This window comes from Protopterus annectens, chromosome 16.part0 (assembly GCF_019279795.1).
Source record: "Protopterus annectens isolate FY-2018-M chromosome 16.part0, PAN1.0, whole genome shotgun sequence".
Lineage (NCBI taxonomy): Eukaryota > Metazoa > Chordata > Ceratodontiformes > Protopteridae > Protopterus > Protopterus annectens.
Genome location: NC_056750.1, coordinates 851,367,841 through 851,387,057, shown reverse-complemented (window position 1 = coordinate 851,387,057; position 19,217 = coordinate 851,367,841). Strand labels below are relative to the sequence as shown.

The following is a 19,217-nucleotide window of genomic DNA, read 5'->3' as shown; positions in this document are numbered from 1 at the left end:
ATGGACTTTGATGGGGAGGGATCCCCATGGTCATCTTCTGATGAGGTATCCTTTGGTGACATCCTGGAGATTCTTAGACAGAGAGGTGACTGGAAGTCCACTAATCCTTCCTCAGAGGAATCCGTATTCCTGCAGGCATTTCATGCTCTGCCCCCTACCTCCTGGGTTACCCTGCCGGCCAATGAGGTTGTCCAGCTCATCGTCCAGAGCGCACGGAAGGCTCCTGACACCCTGGAAGTGATATGGAGGCCACATAAAATCTTATCACCCCCAGCTGAGCATCCCCATTGGTCACGAGGTCTTCCAGTAGATACCATGGTGGTGGTGGCTCCAACTAAGAAAGACTTGGCAGAGGAGAGCCCAACTGTCCATCCCCCCAACAAGGAGTCCCGGGCGATAGACTAGGGAAGCGTGTGTTTGCTTCATCGACCTTCGCCGTAAGGCCTTTGAACTATTTGGCACACTTTACAAGGCTCCAGAGGGATCTTATCAACCAACTCTCTGAAACCTTGGCAGGAACGGTTTCTAAGGAGGTCCTTGACAACGTAGCTTCTCAGATAGCCACCCTAGAGTCCATTTCAATTCTTCCATGCGTCTTATTTGTCACGCAGCAGAAGGAGCAGCTAGAGTGGCAGGCATTGGGTATAGTCACCAGACATGCCTGGATGTGCCTTTGCGACTTTACGGACTCCTTTAAGGCTTCCTTCATGAATGCCCCCATCGAAGCCGCTTTTTTGTTGGCGAACAAGATGGCAAGACCCTATCTGCCGTTGGTGTCAGACACTCCACTCCTCAACGATTCTACTCCAGAAATCAGAGGAGCGGGAAAATGTGGCACAGGAAATCACAGGGCTCTTTCCATGATGCACGTGTCGAGTTCTTCCCTAGAGAAAGAGGAGAAAACTCCAATGGAAGATGCCCGTTTCGGGGCAGAGGAGGTCCGCAAAACCTGGGTTCCAGAGATTCTTTCTCTGGCCAACCCTATCAGCGGTCCTGAAGCATTGCCCAACTGCTCACCTCTGGAAGCGATCTGGGGTCGTTTTTCCTTGTACCCCTCTGCCTGGCGAAACACAACCACCGACTCTTGAGTAGAACAAATAATATCCAGAGGCTATCGCATCCCCTGTCATCTTTGTCCAACCTCATCCAGAGTATTACACGACGTTCCACCCAGTCAAAGGGAAGCAGCAGCACACAAAATCCAAAAGCTGCTACAAAGAGTCATCCAAACGGTCCCCCCACCAGACCAGATAGGATCTGTGTTTTACTTCTGGTTCTTTAGTGCCAGAAAAGATAGGAGACTGGAGAACAATTCTGGATCTCAGCACACTGAACAAATTTGTAAAAACAGAGAAATTCCATATGGTCACTGTTCAGTCTATCCTTCCTCTTCTGGAAGAAGATGATTGGATGTGCTCTGTAGATCTTCAAGATGCGTATTACCACATAAAAATAGACAAACGCTCAAGAAGATACCTCTGCTTCCTTATAGGAGCCAGTCACTACCAATTTCGAGCACTGCCCTTCTGTCTCTCTACAGCCCCCAGTATGTTCACCAAATGCATGGCAGTGGTTATTGCTCACGTGCAACTTCAAGGATTCCAGGCATTTCCATATCTAGATGACTGGCTCCTCACTGCCTCCACCTCACATCTACTGGAAGAAGCCCTGCACTACACTCTCCTCACAGCACGACGACTGGGAATTAATATAAACTGGGAGAAGTCCAACACGACCCCAGTCCAGTCTTTGGAATTCATCAGGGTACCATTGGACATGTGAAATTGCACAGCATCTCTTGTGGGCCACAGGCTTCAAAGAATAAGGCAACATGTTCAACCACTGCTCTGTCACCACAAATTTCCCGCTCGATCAATACTCCCAACTCTTGAGGTCAATTGCAGCCTCGATCACCATTGTTCCTCTAGCCACATGAGGCTCCTTCAGTGGTTACTTCTCACTCAGTGGTACCCTCTACACCATCCTTTGTCTTTTCAGATAAGTGTAACTCTAGAGATGCAAGCAAGATTTACTCTGGTGGATGTCTCAAAATCCCCAACAGTGGGCTTGCCCCTTCAGCCCTCATCACCTGAAAGCCACGGTGACCACAGACGCCTCCCTGATTGGTGGTGGGGGGGGGGGGCTATGTCAGGGAATCTCTGTCCAAGGCACCTGGTCGGAGACAGAGGTCCTTTTGCATATCAGTGTCGTGGAACTCAGGGCAGTGCTACCAACAAGCAAGGAGGCACCAGATCTTGCCCGTTATTCTGAGAGGACTTGAGAATATGGCAATGGGCGATAGCTTTCAACTGCTTTCTGATTGCAATGCACATTCCTGGAAGCTTTAACGTGATAGTGGACAAATTGAGCAGGTGCCTTCTGCAACCTCACGAGTGGTCCCTCAATCCTGTGATAGTGTAAAAAATCTTCAAATGCTGGGGCCAGCCTTGTTGCGATCTATTCGCCTCCCCAACCAACTTGAAGTGCAGCCGCTATTTTGCCCTGATCCCCCCTCAGGGACAGTTTCACTGAGAGGTGCTCTAGTCCATACTTGGCCCTTGAGTGTACTTTATGCTTATCCTCCTCTCCCCCTCATCTCCCAGTTTCTGAAGAAAGCTCAGCAGTTGAAAAGCAAATTGATCCTCGTTGCTCCATTTTGGCCTCTACAAGTCTGGTTCCCCTTCCTTTGGTGTCACCTGCTAGATCAACCATGGATCTTCAATCCATCCCCAGCGTTTATCTCCCATCCGCAGGGTCTGACTCACCACAATTTAACAACCCTGAAGCTGACAGCTTGGTTTCTCCACTTCCAAAAATTGCCAGGCAGGAAAATCTCTCATCCCCAGTGCGCAATATTCTTATTGCATTTCATAAATTGTCCACCAGACTAATCTATCTCAATAAATGGAAAAGGTTTTCTCCATGGGCAGGGAATAAACACCCCTTGTCAGCCTCAGTTTCGGTGGTTTTGGATTACTTATCGCACCTTTTCCAGCTTGAGGTGTCTGCCTCTATTATTCGTGTGCATTTAGCTGCCATGTCAAATTTCAACATTGGTTTTCAGGATTCTTCGCTGATGTCACAGACTGTAAAACTTTCTTGAAGGGGGTTCTTCATCTAAAACCTCCCTTTAGAGAACCAGTACAACCTTGGTATTTGGCCTTGGTCCTGCAAGCCCTAACAGCTCCCCCCTTTGAACCTGACAACCTGCATCTTCATGTGATTTAAAATATCTCTCGTAGAAAACTATTTCTAATTGCAATCACATTGGCCAGATGCTTGTCAGAACTTCAAGCCTTATGCATCAATCCTCCCTATCTTATCTTTTATAAGGATAGGTTATCACTGAGAACTAATTCTTCCTTTTTACCAAAAGTGGTGTCAGAGTGGTCTGTCAACCAGTCTATTGACCTTCCAGTATTTTTTCCCAACCACTCTTAACAGGGGAGTGTATTGCCTGCACTCCTTGGATGTTCATAGGCAAATACGATTTTATCTGGACAGAACAAAATCTACCAGTAAATCAGACCAACTATTTCTGGCTTTTTCTGGACTAAGACTAGGTCATCCTGTCTCAAAAGTTACATTGGCTTCGTGGTTGAGAATTTGCATTACATTTATCTACAACAAGAAAAATGTCACCTTGCCTCAGAGTGAAAGCACATTCTACAAGGTCTGTGGCAACTTCAGCAGCTTTTCATGCTAAGGCTTCCCTCAATATTTGCTCAGCTGTGACTTGGGCCAAACCTCATACCTTTATTCTTCATTACAAATTGGATTTGGCCTCCAAAGGTAGAGCTTCTTTTGGCTCCATGGTGCTCAGGAATGTCCTTCCATGAGGGCCATCCAGGGATAGAGGTAGCTGGGGACTCTGTCCCATCAGTAAGGAATGAACGAAGATTAACAATGTCAGATAAAGAAGTTATGTCTTACCATAACGTTCCATCTGTGTTGTTTATCTTCGTTCAGTTGTTACTTCCCCACACTCCTTCTCCCTCTGGAGGTTCCTGGTTGATCTCATATACTCCTTTATTGTAGGCCTGTTGTGACCAGAGGTAGCCTCTACTTTTGTCAATCAACTTGCAAAGTCGATCTGAGGTAACTGGGAGCAGAGCATTCTGGGTAGGACCTTGGCTCAAGGGTTTTTGGCTGATGCGAACTTGATATATGGCCGGCTATGTTCCAAGGACAGAACCAATAACCTATCAGTAATGACTGAACAAAGATCAACAACACAGATGGAACGTTATGGTAAGACATAACTTTTTTTGTATTCCTAACTGAAGCATTCTCAATTTTGTATTTAATACATACAAGCTGAGTAAAGGTTGTGTGAAGCCCCTGTGTCTGGGTGGAGAAAAATGGGCAGCACAAAGTCCTGATACCAAAGGGAGTATGCCTTTTGTGGGAAAGTGAGCAGCAAAACTTGAGAGAGAACCATCTTCTCTCAGAAATATGGTGGGTCAGTACTGTCAAACATTGTATAAATTAGTACTCCTCATTTTCTCCCACTGTTAGTCGGGAAGTGAGCTAGCAGGTACTAATCAGCCTGGTGATGGACTTTGTAACCCTGCAAATTATGCAGTGTCTGACTGCAAACATCTCAGACATAGCTTAGGGGACCATAATGTTCATTTGAATGAACAAGAATAGTGGGTATACCCCTGTTACAGCAGGAGACTTTACAGGTATCACACTGAGAAGTTGTAGTTTAACCTCCAGAGATGCACACTGATTTCCCTGGACCATCTTTATCCCACGTAACATGCGCTGATCCCTGTAGTTAACTGATCAGCATTTAAGTGTTTGCCCCGTCTGACACCCCTTTTTAAACTTAAAAGTTAATGTACGTAGGAGGAGCATGCATTGTTACATTTTCCTCTGGCACTGTAGTATGCATGTCATTTTTACTTCAAAATAGATGGAACGTTATGGTAAGAAGTATAGCAGTATATTTCAATGCTTGGAATTCATTTAATCTCTGGAACAGTCTATATATGTGTACTGTTTTTTCAACTGCATACAGTGTCCTTAACTTAACACTTCTGGGGCGGTTCTTGCTACACCGCAGCTTCTTTAGGAGACAGTATACTTCAGGAGACTTTCTCTGCAAGTGTTGACTACCACAGTTCCTGTGTTGTCTGTTTTCTGGCAGGAGTGTTTGTCCATCTTCCTGGAACTTCCTTTACACAACATAGCATATTGCTGACAAACCTGATGAGAACTTGGTTCAGCCACTGTACTAACAGTTTCAGCTTCAGGTTGCAGAGTGTTCCATAGCTCTTGAATGCTTGCACTGACTCCCACCATTAGGTATGGTAATCTTCTGTGGTTTCTGGAATATTGGATGTCAAGAGTCATAAGAACACGTCCCACAATGAGAGGAAAACACTGAACAGCAAATGTCTAACATTCCTGGTCTCCCTTAAAGTTGTTTGTTTGCCAGGGCAACCCCCCTCCCACACCTATACCCATTAATGTGGGTGTAAACCCTCCATATCACACAGATTTTCATATACCAACTCCAGGATCACCACACCTCAAAGGAAATGGAATTTTCCATGGAATTTCAATCTCAGACGATGTTTGCAAGGCCACATTTTCGGTTGTTTAATCTTAGTTTCATGCTTACCGTATAGGAATACTCCAGTGTAGGGGCAACTCTTACCAGTTCAAGTGCTGCTGGCTAGAAAGTAAAACAACACAACACATGTCCTACTTCTGTCTTCCTGCTTTCTTTTACTTTATGTAGTCACCAAGTAATGAAAGTTTGTTTTTTCAGCCTCCTGCCCATCAGCAATTGAGTTAGCACTCCTTTCTTTGGAGTATTCTTGTGTTCCAGAAATGCAAGATAACCTCATAACTTTAGTGCAGCTTTCTCATGAGATTCATAACCATTTGGGTAGTTTTCTTCAGTTGTCCATTGGATTGCAGATAACTACCAGTTCAAGCACTGACTTCACATTATGTGCAAATCTTCTGAACATTCATTCTGAATCTTCTGGTTCTTCTGAATTTGCATTTTATACAGTGTTATCAGATATAACAATATCAGGTGGCTTTGTTTCAAAAACATAGAATCAAATGAAATAATTACCTATGCACCTGTAGCAGTCAGTTTGATTATTTTAGTGATCTTTGAGAAGTAATTTGCACCTGAGATGTATGATGACTTTGATCCGGAAGAAGCTATACCTGTTGTGTGTTAAGGGTAATATGAAAGAGTATTTTGCTGCTGGAGGTGGCATTCCTGGATAAAATGTTTTACTTTTCAATCTGCCTTTTCCTTTTACTATTTCCATGAGTGACTTGTGTGTTCTGTCAAGCATTTAATCAGATGTTTTCTATTTTTGTCCAATTCATCTTCTGGGTTGTTGGATCTGACCTTGGCACCCTCTTCCACAGCTTTGGGTTCATGGCTCTGACTCATCCCCTACCCATAATTCTGTCCTGCATCGTAATTTACCTCGGATAATGTTTGCCACCTTATTCATCCAAATGTGTGTCCGAGAGCTCTGTTCGTATTTCACGATAAGTTAAACACTTTACGATATTTTTTCTACCTTTAACTTCTCCCTTTAGGATTTGTAGTGTGGTAGTAGCTACTAGGATTTTAGACTGTTGAGATTTGGTAGTTTTTATAGTTACTTTAAGAGGTTTTTAGTGTGTCTTTCTAAATTGCTCTCTAAAATGTATCTTAATAGGAATTAACATAACGTGTGATCTGATGTTGCCTTCATTCCTCCTCATGATAGGGTCTTGGATCTGACCTTTGGATCCAACTCAGCCACATTTTACAGACTTGGATCCAAATCTCAAGCTCCTCTCACCTACCTGTAATGCCCCACATCAACCCACATACCCCAGATCACGTTTGCCGCTTCAGCGAACCGGACACTGATCTTATGCTCTCAAGCTTGGGTTAGAGAGTTATCATAGTTCTTGCGGTTTTTCAGTGATAGGAGGATACTGACTTTGAGCGATGGGGAAGGATCTCCCCCAAGCCCCACCTGAAGAAGTTTCCTTTGGGAACATGTTAGAGATTCTAAAGCAAAAAGGTGGATGGTTTGCCCAACGTCTTTTGTCTGAAGAGTCAATTCTCTTGGAGGCGTTTGGGACAGGTTTGTCTACGTCTTGGGTGACCCTCTCCCCCAGAAGATGCCCTGGTGGATTTAGTGTCTTGCCGAGCATAGAAGGAACTGGACACTATTGAGCCCTTACCCAAATTACCCAGTCAGTTTCTGGTACCCCTGCAGACAGAAAACACTGGAGTAAGGGTTCCGTAGTTGATACCATTGTGCTGGCGGCAACCACCAAGAAAGAGCTGGCAGAAGAAACTGCCAATGTCCCTCTGCCTAACAAAGAGTTTAAAGCACTGGACAGGTTTGGGAAGTGTGTCTATGCCTCAGCCCACTTTGTGCTGAGGTCGTTGAGCTTACATGGCTCATTTTACTCTGCTGCAGAGAGATCTGATCAAGGGGACTCTCAGTCTCTCTCTCTCTCTTTCTCCGAGTCCATCCCTGTGGAGGCATGTAAGAAAGTTTCTCCCAAGCTGACCTCTTTCATCCATCGCCAGTTCATAGATGAGGTAAATCTCCCATACCACAGAGGGCACTTCACAAGCAGCCGGTTCAGGCCCCTCCTTAACGAGGTATGCTGTCATTTTGTGGAGCCCTTTAAGGCATCGTTTGTCAATGCCCCTTAGAATGTCTCCTCCCTTTTTGGACCATCAGTTTGAGACACTTAACCTGCAGTGAAAAGGAGAGAAAGACCCTTTCTGCTTTTAAAATCAAATTTTTCTACTACCCCCCCCCCCCCCCCCCCCAGGTCCTTCTCCAGGAACCAGTGCGAAGGTAAGAAAATGTGGTTTCATAAATCTCAAGGGCCTTTCCAGGACCCACGCAGGGAACCCTCCTCTAAAGGCACAGGGGGGAGGGTTTGATGGTAGATACCACCCCAGAGACAGAAGGGGATCGCAGAACCAGGGCTTTAGGGAACCTCCTCCCTATAAGCCCTACCAGTGCTCCTGAAGCACTGCCCAACTGTACATCTCTGGAGGCAGTCAGGGGTCAACTGGCTTTGCACCCAGGAGCCTGAACACAGCTGACTCAAAACCATTAGGTGCCAAGTATAATAGCCATAGGTTATTATATTCCCTTTTCTATTCTTCCCCAAACTCCAAAAGCCTTCCCAATGTACCAGCCAGCGAAAGGGAACAGGCAGCACAGGAAATCCAACAATTGTTGCTAAAAAGATTTATCCAAGAGGTCCCAACCGAACAGAGAGTATTCGAAACCTACTCCCACTTCTTTTTGGTGCCAAAAAAGAGAGCGGACCTAAGACCCATCCTGGATCTAAGCAAACTAAACAAATACATAAAGAAGTTTAAGTTCCAAATAGTTAAAGTTCAGTCCATTTTGCCACTGTTGCACAAGGACAACTGGATGTGCTCGATAGAGCTCCAGGACGAGTACTATCACATCAAAATCGCATCAAAGATCCTACTTTTATTGCTTTACTCCAGTAAGCATCTATTGTATTCATACACTTGTATATTTGTATATAAATATAATTGCATAACACTTCAATAAGAACCTATTGCAATCAACAGACTTTGTACCTAAATGTAATTGTTTAATCACTTTATTTTCTTCTTAATGAATGCATGCTTTTGTATTTTTGCCATTTTGGGTATTACTACATTATCTATTGTTATAATTGCTTTGTAATTAACTTCTGTTAGTTTTGTTTCATTTACTGGAGCTTTTCTCCCCGGGACTCCATTGAAAACGGGTTCCTAGTGGCCCAATGGACCATCCTGGCAACAAACTGCAAATAAATAAATAAATAGACAAGCGTTCCAGGAGATATCTGCGTTTCCAGGTGGGAGCCAATCATTACCATTTCAGAGCACTGGCCTTTGAGCTCACCACAGTTCACACACAGGTGTTCACCAAATGCATGACGTTGGTAGCGGCTTACTTTGAGGCTCAGGGGATTTCAAGGTGTTTCCTTGTTTAGATAATTGGCTGCTGACCACTTCCACAAGGCATCGGCTAATCCAAGCCAGGGACTGCTTAATCCAATTATCTCACTCCCTGGGTATCACCATAAACGTGAGCAAATCCAACTCAACTCTAGCACAGGACCTGGAATTCTTATATACGCAGCTCAACACAAGGGATTAGATGGTGTCTCTTCCTTCTCATAGTGTAACCATTTTATGAAGTCAGTTGCAAGAATGGTTAACCCAACAGATCCCCACAGCTCAATTGATCCTGTAGACCCTAGGGCAGCCGTTCTGTTAGTCCCTCTAGCCAGATTTTTCATGCGGATTCTCTAGTGGAAGTTAGCAACACAGTGGTCCGTCCTCTCTGTCATTGTCCCTTCATGTCAGGTTGACTCCCATTTGCAGGCATCGCCTCATTTGGTTGGTACAGCAGACATCATTCTAAGCAGACCCATTCTTGAACAACACCTCTATGGCCACCGTGACCATGGGCTCTTCTCAGTTTGGGTGGGGGAGGGGCATTACAGTGGGAAGATGATCCAAGGCATGTGGTCCCCTACTCAGACCAGGTTGCATATCAATCTATAGAAAAGAGCAGTCGTCCTAATGTTGCAAGCCTTGCAGGACGTTCTCCCCTTGGGGACTGTTGCAGTACACATCAACAACATGTCTGTTGTATGGCACATCAGCCAACAGGCAGGAACCCATTCTTATCCCTTGTGCAGGGAGGCCATGAGGGTGTGGGAATGGGTGATGTCTTCAGATCGCCTTCTAGTTGCATCGCATTTCCCAGGAAAAAACAAAGATCTGCCAGCCAGACTCAGATTATTCATGGTTCTGCATCAGCAGTCTCTCAATCAATCCAGTGGCGAACATGATCTTCAACGGTTGGGGTCAACCTTGCGACCTATTTACCTCTCCCCTCAACAAATGCAGCAAGTTCTTGGCTCTGATTCCCCCCTCCAGGGAGTCTCCATGGGATACACTAGTCCTTGATTGGCCCCTGAGCCTCCTGTATGCTTACCCTCTTCCACTCATTCAGAAGTTTCTTCAGACGGCAAGCAGGTTGACGAGCTCAGTCATCCTCATTGCCGCCTCCTGGCTTCATCAGCTGTGGTTCCCCTTCCTGTGGCCTCATCTGAAATATCCCCTCTGGAATCTGGAGCCAAGTCAGGATCTCCTTTCCCATCCATCAGGGATGCAACATTCAAACATTTGAGCCCTCAAATTGACCAATTGGTTTCTCCACTTCCATCCCTAGTGAGACAGTCCAGACTTAAGTCCTCGGTCTGTAAAAGTCTTCTAGCCTTGCAAAAGGCTTCCACTAAGTCTGCACTAGTAAGTGGAAAAGATCTGTTATTTGGGCCGTGAGCAGGGAACGGTGATTCTTTCTCAGCACCATTTTCAAATGTTTTATTTCTTAGTGCCCTGTTTAACGAAGTTGCTAGCTTCTTGACCATCAAACTACAATTAGCTGCTATTTCCAACTTTCCTACTGCAAGTCAATCCCGTTCTCTGTTCACTTTGACTCTGCAAATCCTTCATGGAAAGTGTATTCCTATTGAGGCCCCATCTCCCCCTTGGGACCTCACTCTTGTGTTGCAAGCTTTGCCCAAGGGACTTTTAGAACCAGAAGCTAGTTATGACATGAAGTTTCTGTCATGGAAGACAGTCCTCTTAGTGGCTGTAACATCCGCTAAGAGGATTTCTGAACTACAAGCCTTATCGTCAAAACCTCCTTACATTCTTTTTCATGAAGGAAGACTATCCTTACACACCAGTCTGTCTTTTATGCTCTGAGTCGCTACCAAGAGCAATATTAATCAATCCATCCAATTGCCAGTGTTCTTTCCCAATTTCTCTAGGAAGTATGTTCTCCATCTTTTAGATGTTCATAGATAACTTTTTCGCCTACTCAGGACCAAACAGTACAGGAAGTCTGATCAACTTTTCATAGCTTTCTCCTCTAATAGGCTTGGACAAGCGTTTTCTAAAATTACCTTGGCTAAACGAATATCTGACTGCATCTTGTATATTTGCCCATCTAAGGGATTGGAATTACCTAAACCTGCTGGGGCACATTCCACCAGAGCTATGGCTACTTCTATGGCCTTCTATCCTAGAACTTTCATTGATGACATTTGCACTGCGGCATCATGGTCTAACAGACCTGACCTAACCTAAAGGTCTAACCTTTGTATCTCATTACAAGTTGATGTCATATCCAAGAGGAGGGCCTCCTTTGGTTCGATGGGGCTCCGGCATATCCTTCCCTGAGGGTCACCCAGTTTTACATTTCTGGAGACCTTGACGATATCAGATTAAAAAGTTATGTCTTACCATTACTTGGCATTTGTGTTGTCTTCCTTCATTCTTCCTCACTTTCCCACCCAACTTCCCCCCTGCCTTTCTTATAGAGCACCTTGATGATGAAGGGGCTCTTGTATATCCCATGTCTTAGCGTCTCCTGCCACTTCCTGGATGTGTGGATGCTAAATGTTTGGAATTGGCAAACTTGATCTGAGGTACTTGGGTGGATGTGGGGCATTATGGGTAGGAGGGAGGAGCTTGATGGTCGGATCCAAGTCTGTAAATTGTGGCTGAGCTGGATCTGAAGGTCAGATTGTGAGGAGGAATGAAGGAAGACAACACAGATGCCAAGTTATGGTAAGACATAACCTTTTATTTTTTTGCTATGTAGCTAATATTTTGTCTGGTTTCAGACAAACCCTTAGGTTTTAAAAAGTGCTCTGCTTGCAGACACAATCATTTCCCAAGACCCACACTCTTTGTATTTACTGCTTAGCTGCCGCTCATTTACAGGCTGATTGTGATATGTTTGCTGCCGTTGGGTCCGGGGCTATTCAAGACATGAGAAAAATTCATTGGAAAAGGGGCTTACCTGCCCCCACATACAGGGTCATCTTCTGTAGCCATGTCTTCCGAATCAGGACAGCATCAGCTGGTCCCAGCAGTAGGACAGAAAAGGGAAATGAGAAGGAAAAGGGTCAGTCCAAAGAAAACCATAGAGAAAAGGATAAATCTTTAGGGGAAAACAAAAGGTCTGAGGAAATGAAATTGGAAGAAGAGACTAGAAAAATCAAGGAAAATGTCCCTGATCCAGCTGGTTCTTCAACTGCAGTACCCAAAACATTGACACAGTTGGAACCATCTGTTAGTCACATCTGAACTCCCTCTGTTGATGCTACATTTTCAACAGAACCGTTGAGCCCTCTGCTTCATTCAACTATTTCAGGACAAACGCCCTTCCGGACCTCTTTCAATAGTGTTGTCATCGAGGTCAGTCTGATCCACCAAAGTCTCTCAGAAATTGATGTTGAATGCATGATGAGGAAATATTTGACAAAAATCCAACTGGGAGTTCTCCAAGTGCCTTCCCCAAAGAGAGATCCCAGGTACAGGCTCATTGATCTAGTCACATTTTTCTCCAGTGTCTGTTGAGTTTTTGGAATGGTGCTCATGGGGCCAAACCCTTCCGGCACACCTCCATTGCATCTGGCATTTCAGGTAACTTTAGCATCTACTACATCCCTTACTTTCTCTACTTATGCCCTATCAGAATGAGGCTTGGAGCTGAAGCATCAGTGTTAGGTTCCCAAAGATGGAGTTGACTCCATGGTTTTCAGAAACGTATCTTCCTCTCAAACCTTCAGGACTCAATAGCTTGGGTCTGAGGTCATGCTCGCAGTCGACTTTGATTGGAACAGGGAAGAGTTCCTGAATCCTTTGACAGAGGGAATACTTTCTTGGCTGTACTTGCAGCATCTGCTTTTCAGGCTGATGAAGGTGTTTTGGCTGGACCAAGAAGACCGATGTGGAGTTTGGATCCATCCTGACTCCTAGTGGAACCTGTATCTTAAACCTCTCATTCAGATCGACAGGGACAGTTAGAACCCATAATCCTTGAGACCTGAACCTTCGAGTTCCTGTTCTGATTCTGACTTGTCACCACCAGAACTCCAGAGACACATTCCCAGGAAACATACGTGCAAATGGAAGCACTTAGACTCCTCTTCTGAGTTTGTGAAGACATAAATTTGGATGAAGGCGAAGAATCCCCTAGATCCCCTGTGAAAGAAGTCACTTTTGGAGACCTCTTAGAATTGATAAAACAGAAGAGGGATTGGTCCAATAAAACTCCTTCCCTGAATGAAGTTGTGTTCCTTGTCCCCTTCTCCCTCCGGGTGCCCTTGTAGATCTTATGGCACAGAGGGCATGGAAGGACCTATCCCCAAAAAAAAATAAGATCTTAGTAGCTCGAAAGGATAGGAAGCACTGGATGAAAGGTCCTCTAGTAGATGCCATGGTAGTTGCAGCAGCCCCAAAGAAAGAACTGTTAGAAGAGAGTTCTTCTGTCCATCCCCCTAACAAAGAGGTCAAGGGCATTATACAGACTAAGGAAATGGACATATGCTTCAGTGACTATTGCACTCAGAGCACTGAACTACCTTGCACATTTAACTTCTTTTTAGAGGGACTTGACCAAGGAGATTTCCAAGTGCCTTTGGATGTTCAAAATACAGTGGACACCCAATTTATTATCCTACAATCCACATCTTGCGTAGCCATGAGATGCAAGACCAAGATGATCCCTCATTGCTCTTTTCTGGCCCTGGCAATTTTGGTTTCTCTTCCTTTGGCCCTCATGTGCTACACCTGCCCTGGGTGCTGAATCCCAGTCTGGATATGCTGAGTCAACCATCTGGAATGCCTGTACCAGGGACTAAAAGTCCTAAATTTAACCGCATGGTTTCTCCAGTTTGAACGATAGCCAGCAATGCTAGGCTTTCCTCTGCATTGGTTCACATTATTTATTCACAAAAAATCATTTAAAAAAATTTATAAAAGTAAGTGATGGCTTCCAGTCTGAGCCTCATTGAATGAATTGGACCCCTTTTCCCATCAATATTTTTTCTTTCAAAACTTTTTCAGTTTTTCTACCATCAAAGCTCAAATAGCTGCAATACCAAGTTTTCAAACTGGGCATAAACAATGCTTCCATTGCTTCTCTTAGAATCTCCAGTTGGGATCCAGTTCCCCATGGGATGTTAGAATCATGCTTCAGTCATTAACTCAGTAACCCTTTGAACCCGTGGCATCAGTTGGTCTTAAGCGCATCTATCTTAGAAAATAATATTTTGATTCCATTTGCATTAACTAAATGAATTTCTGAATTACATGTGTTGTCATGTAGACCACCTTTCCTCATGTTCCATAGACAGCATGTCATTCAGAGCAAATACTGCATGACATCCAAAGCAAATTTAAATCAATCCATTGATTTTTCGCATTGTTTTTCCCAATTTGTGTAACTAAGGTGAAAGTACATTTTTTAAATGTTACCATAACAATAGATGTCCTTCTCGACACTGTTACAATATTCTTTCTGTAGGGGATGTCCTACCAAGGGTAGCCCAGTGTCCAGCCAGTATCCCAAAGCCTTTAGTGTTTATAGGCATCGTATGTCACATGTACACTACCTGTCCAAGGCATAAAGGTGATGTGCAGACGCAGATACTTCAGAACTGAATCAAATGTCCCTAGGGACCGGGAACGAGCATGTGCATCCAAAAGGAAGAAAAAGAAAGTTGTCTGTGGGCAAAAGGGCAAGTAGGTTAGGGCAGAGCAAATACTGCAACAGTGACCTGAAGAACATCTACTGTTATGTAAGATTTCACACAACTCTACTATCTCGTTCTATGTCACTCTTGCAGTATTCCTTATGTAAGAGAGAGTATAAAGACCCAAGAGGAAACCTGTGAGGAAGAAGTCACCAAAGATCCCACTATAAACCCTTGCAGGATAGCCCTGGCAAAGCTAGCTCTTGTTCTGCAAATAACATCCAACATTTTAGTGTTTAGTGAAGATATGAACAGACGACCATATAGCAGCCTCAAGGATGGAACTGGTATCCAGGCCTTTGAAAAAGGCACCAGAAGAAGCAACATCTGTGGTAGAATGAGCCTTTAAAGAAGAGGAAAGACTTTTCACATGAAAAAAAAAATGAAAAGAAATGGCCTTACAAATCCTTGATAAGATGGTTTTCTTAGAGACAGCTAAAACCCAAAGACCTGGGTTGAAGGGAAACAAAAAGTTGCTCAGATTTACGAGTATCTTTAGTCTTATCCAAATATCTGAACTGTCTGTGCAAATTCAAGGTGTAAAGAACTTTCTCAAGAGGAAGACAATTTAGGTGGGGCATAAAAGGAGGACTAGTATGAAGGGACAACTCATTAACCACCACTGCATAAATGGAGGATTAGTATGAAGAGACAACCTGTCTGTGAAAAATTAAAGGGACAACTCATTCACCACCACTGGCATAAACGGAGGATTAATATGAAGAGACAACCTGTCTTTGTGAAAAACTAAAAAAGGAGAAACCACCATGACAGACTGAAACTCAGATACTCTCAAATGAAGTAAGAGCTAAAAGAACAGTCTACCAAGTGTAATGTAAGGAAGTTGTGGCAGCAGACTCTAAAGTAGCCTGAGTCAGTTTTTCAAGGACAAAATTGAAGAAGGCAGAATAGGGTTCCTGAGTGGCCTGATGTAAAGTACACCTTTAAGAAATTGGTTGATCTCAAATCTAGAGGACAGAGGAGTAGCTTAGGGCAGATGAGCAGAATTTGCTGGCAGGTGAGCTTTAACTTAAGAATATTCCAACCCAGCACTAAGCAGCTCACACGAGTGAACCATATGAACCTGCACTGAAATGGGATCCTGGTTTCAAGAGGCACCAGACAGAAAATCTCTTGCATTTGGAGAAATTATTTCCTGGTAGTGGGTTTCATGGCTTCCTGCAAGACACAAAGCACATCCTCAGAAAAGAGGTGTATAAAAGGGATCAAAACCCCATCACCCACAGCATCATTTGAAGTGTAGACAAGTGAGAATGAATAAAAGGGACTTTGTCCTGTGTGAGAAAGTCCACCTGGTGAGTTAACTTATGGTGATGTAACTTATGGTGATTGCCCCTTGCCAAGTGAGAGAGAAAGTGTAACCAATGCTTCCTGTGTCAAAAGGGAGTCATTAGCAAGATGTTGGGGGGAGTATTGCCTGTGCTTGTGCAAGACTATTGGAAGTAGAGGGAGGGGAGGGAGGATGGCATACAGAAACATCCCCTTTCAAAGAAGACAGGGCATCCACTTTCCAAGCCAGAGGACATGGGACTCTGGAATAGAAAAGATGAAGTTGTCTATTCAGAGGGGAGGTAAAAAGATCTACCTGAAGAATACTCTACTGATGGACAATGTCCAGAAACACTTCTGTGTCAAGCATCCATTTGTGAGCCTGTGTGCTGGACATGCTCAGAGAGTCTGCCATTAGATTGTGCTCCAAGGGAATGTAGAAAGCCTGAGGAGAGTCTCTCTGTACTGGACAGCTAGATCCCAAACCTGAAAACCAAGCCTGCAAGTAGGACCTTTGTATCCCTTGCTTGTTGACATACCACATCACTGTAATATTGTCTATGAAAACTTTGAGGGGCCTGGGATGAAAGAGAGTACAAAAGACCTGAAGACCTAGAAGTCAAGCCTTCATCTTCTTGATGATGATGTCTGACCTCTGAAGAGACCAGAGACTCTGGACCTTGAGAGAACTAAAGGAGTCTCCCCCACCCCCTCTCTGAGGCATCTGAAAGGAGCTCTGAGTCGGGACTGGAAAGAAAGTCCCGGGTGAGAGAAAGTTGATGAATTCCCCACTGAAGCTTGAGTACAGAAGGGCATTCAGACCAATGGTTAATGATGACGTCTGGACTGGCGGCAAAGAAGTTCTGAAGTAAGTGCGTCCGTAAGTCATCATTGTGCCTTGGCTCCTTGTGCAGGGTACGTCCATGTGATGTACAGTGCCTGTAAACACTAAAGGCTGGATGGACGTTGGGCTTTCCTTGGTAGCAGATCCCTTATGTAAGGAATACTGCAGCAGTGATCTGGAAGGACACCATCTGTTACATACCCTAGATGTTCATAGACAGCTTAAGTTCTACTTGCACATTATCAAATGTATCAGAAAAATCACATCAACTGTTTCTGTCCATTTTAAAGTAAAATTGGGAAGATGAGTCTCAAAAGTATAATTCCCATATTGCTTTCAGACTGTATTTCCTTTGTATACAAGGACTGTAGTTTATCCTTGCATATGAAACTAAAGGCCCATTGCTCTAGGGCAGTGACAACTTCTACAGCACTTAAGCTCCAGTTGATGACATTTGTGTAACAGCAGTAGCAACATGGTCAACAGTTCATATGTTTGTATCTTATTACAAGTTGGATGTACAATCCACAGCTCATGCATTCTTTGGCTTTACCATTTTCAAGAATATCCTTCCTTGATTCCACCCAGGTCTCTCTTAGGCAGTTTGGGAATCTGTCCTAAATGTTGAATTGGATCATAATACACATCAGATATTAAAGTTATGTACTTACTGCAACAGTAGATCTATGTTCTCTCATTTTTCATCCAGTTCAATACCCCTACCTCCCAAGTTGTCACATAAACTTCTGGTGCTCGGACAGGCCTCATCTAAGACCCTGTCTGCTTTAAGTTCCATCGCCCATACTGACATATTTAGTAAGCTGTTGACTTTAATTTATATAGATTGTTATAGTTTTCAAGAATACTTGTATGTTGTAGGCAAGAGTCAGCAAACTCGATCTGAGGTAAATTAGGAGGGAGGAGGGAATTAAGGTTAGGAGAGGAGTCAGAGCCTTGGATCCAAAGCTCATAAGAAAGTGCCATGGTCAGATCTTATCGGATCTGGCAAACCAAACGCTCAGCTGGATGAAAATGAGAACTCAGGTCTATCATTATGATAAGTAAATAACTTTAATTTTTCTTGGTTGATTAAAAACTACTGCTTGTCAGATTTCAGCATCACAGCTTGATGGCTAATTTTTCATTACTGGAAATTGTTGCTGTTACAGTATATAAACACTTGAACTGCTCTTTAAATTTTTCTTTTGGTTCACACCTCCTGCATGTATTATCTTGCTGCAATAATATTTTCCTCTCTTTTGTCTTTGTCAGGCAAACGGCATCAAGATAGGACCTCAACAGTCCATTAGCCAAACAGCTGGTGCAGGAGCCCGCCAAGGCCAGCAGGGACCTAGTGGCGACAGTGGATGCTGCTAAATAGTTGTGCTCATGTACACCAGTCATTGGTATTATGCTGCGGAGGGGCCACATGCAATTCGCTCCAGTGCACTGACATGTTGAGGCTTGTAGTGCACACAGACTCTGCAGATTTTACTTTGCTTTTAATGTTTTAGTTTACAGCTTGAATCAGTGTTTCTCCTTTAAGTGTCAATTTCTGCAACCTTTCAAAATGGTTTTGGCCAAAGGGGGAACAGGATTTCCAGTTTGGTGCATTACTTTATATGTCCTTTCGCAGCAAGGCTCATAGACTGTAAACATGTGGTAGAGGACTCCATTTTCTGTCTGGCGGAGCTTGGAAGAGAGTAAACTGGACTACCTTAGCTGATGACTTTTGTCCTCAGCGGCCTGCTAATTACATGTCAGTAACATAAACAACATAGTTCTGCCTCAGAACTTTAGATTTATGGATGATATATGTGCTGAATTTTTGTATATTTCTGTAATGCAGATGTCCACATTGCTTCTGTACATGTTGGTATGCATTGTAGGCAGAACTGAGACAGAAGGGCAGTATCTAGAAGCTGTAGTTTTCTTCTGTAGGCACTGCCTACTGGCTTTCCAGGTCACTATAAACTGTATTAATTTCAGTGTACTGTCTTTTGGTGTCCTTTATCATGTTACTGCATTCAAGAAAATAATGGATACTTTATAAAGAAAAGGGCTTCCAGCATTTTTATGCAAGTCTGTGGTTGTGAAGAACTAAAATTTTCAAGTACATGGAGAATTGTTTTCCCTTTGTTTTTCATAAAGTGGTGATAATGTTTGTCTTGTTGTCTTAGATAAAATACTGTTCTGCTTCCCTTTAGTACTGTCATACTTAAAAGAAGGTGTACATGTTTAGTTCTGCTTAGTCAGTTTTATTTACTGTATAATTCCTTAGCAGAATGAAGTATCCCCAGTTTGCTTGTGTTACAGCCCAGAGTAGGTAAATCTGCCTCTCCAATATCCCCCCCCCCCACCGAGCTTGTTTGTGATTAAAGATGCTTTTTGTTCATAGGTTGTTAGTAGACAATTGGTCCACTCAACCACT

General features: G+C 43.7%; 1 protein-coding gene across 1 annotated transcript in view; it reads left to right on the top strand.

Moving 5' to 3' along the window:
- Positions 1–18,986, top strand: part of RAB2B (RAB2B, member RAS oncogene family) — a 1,018,409-nt gene extending 999,423 nt beyond the window's left edge. Inside the window, exon 8 of the mRNA XM_044058254.1 lies at positions 18,059–18,986. Within this exon, the coding sequence (XP_043914189.1) occupies positions 18,059–18,163 (105 nt within the window). The 3' untranslated portion in view covers positions 18,164–18,986. The remainder of the gene's footprint in view (positions 1–18,058) is intronic.
- The last annotated feature ends 231 nt before the right edge of the window (positions 18,987–19,217 follow it).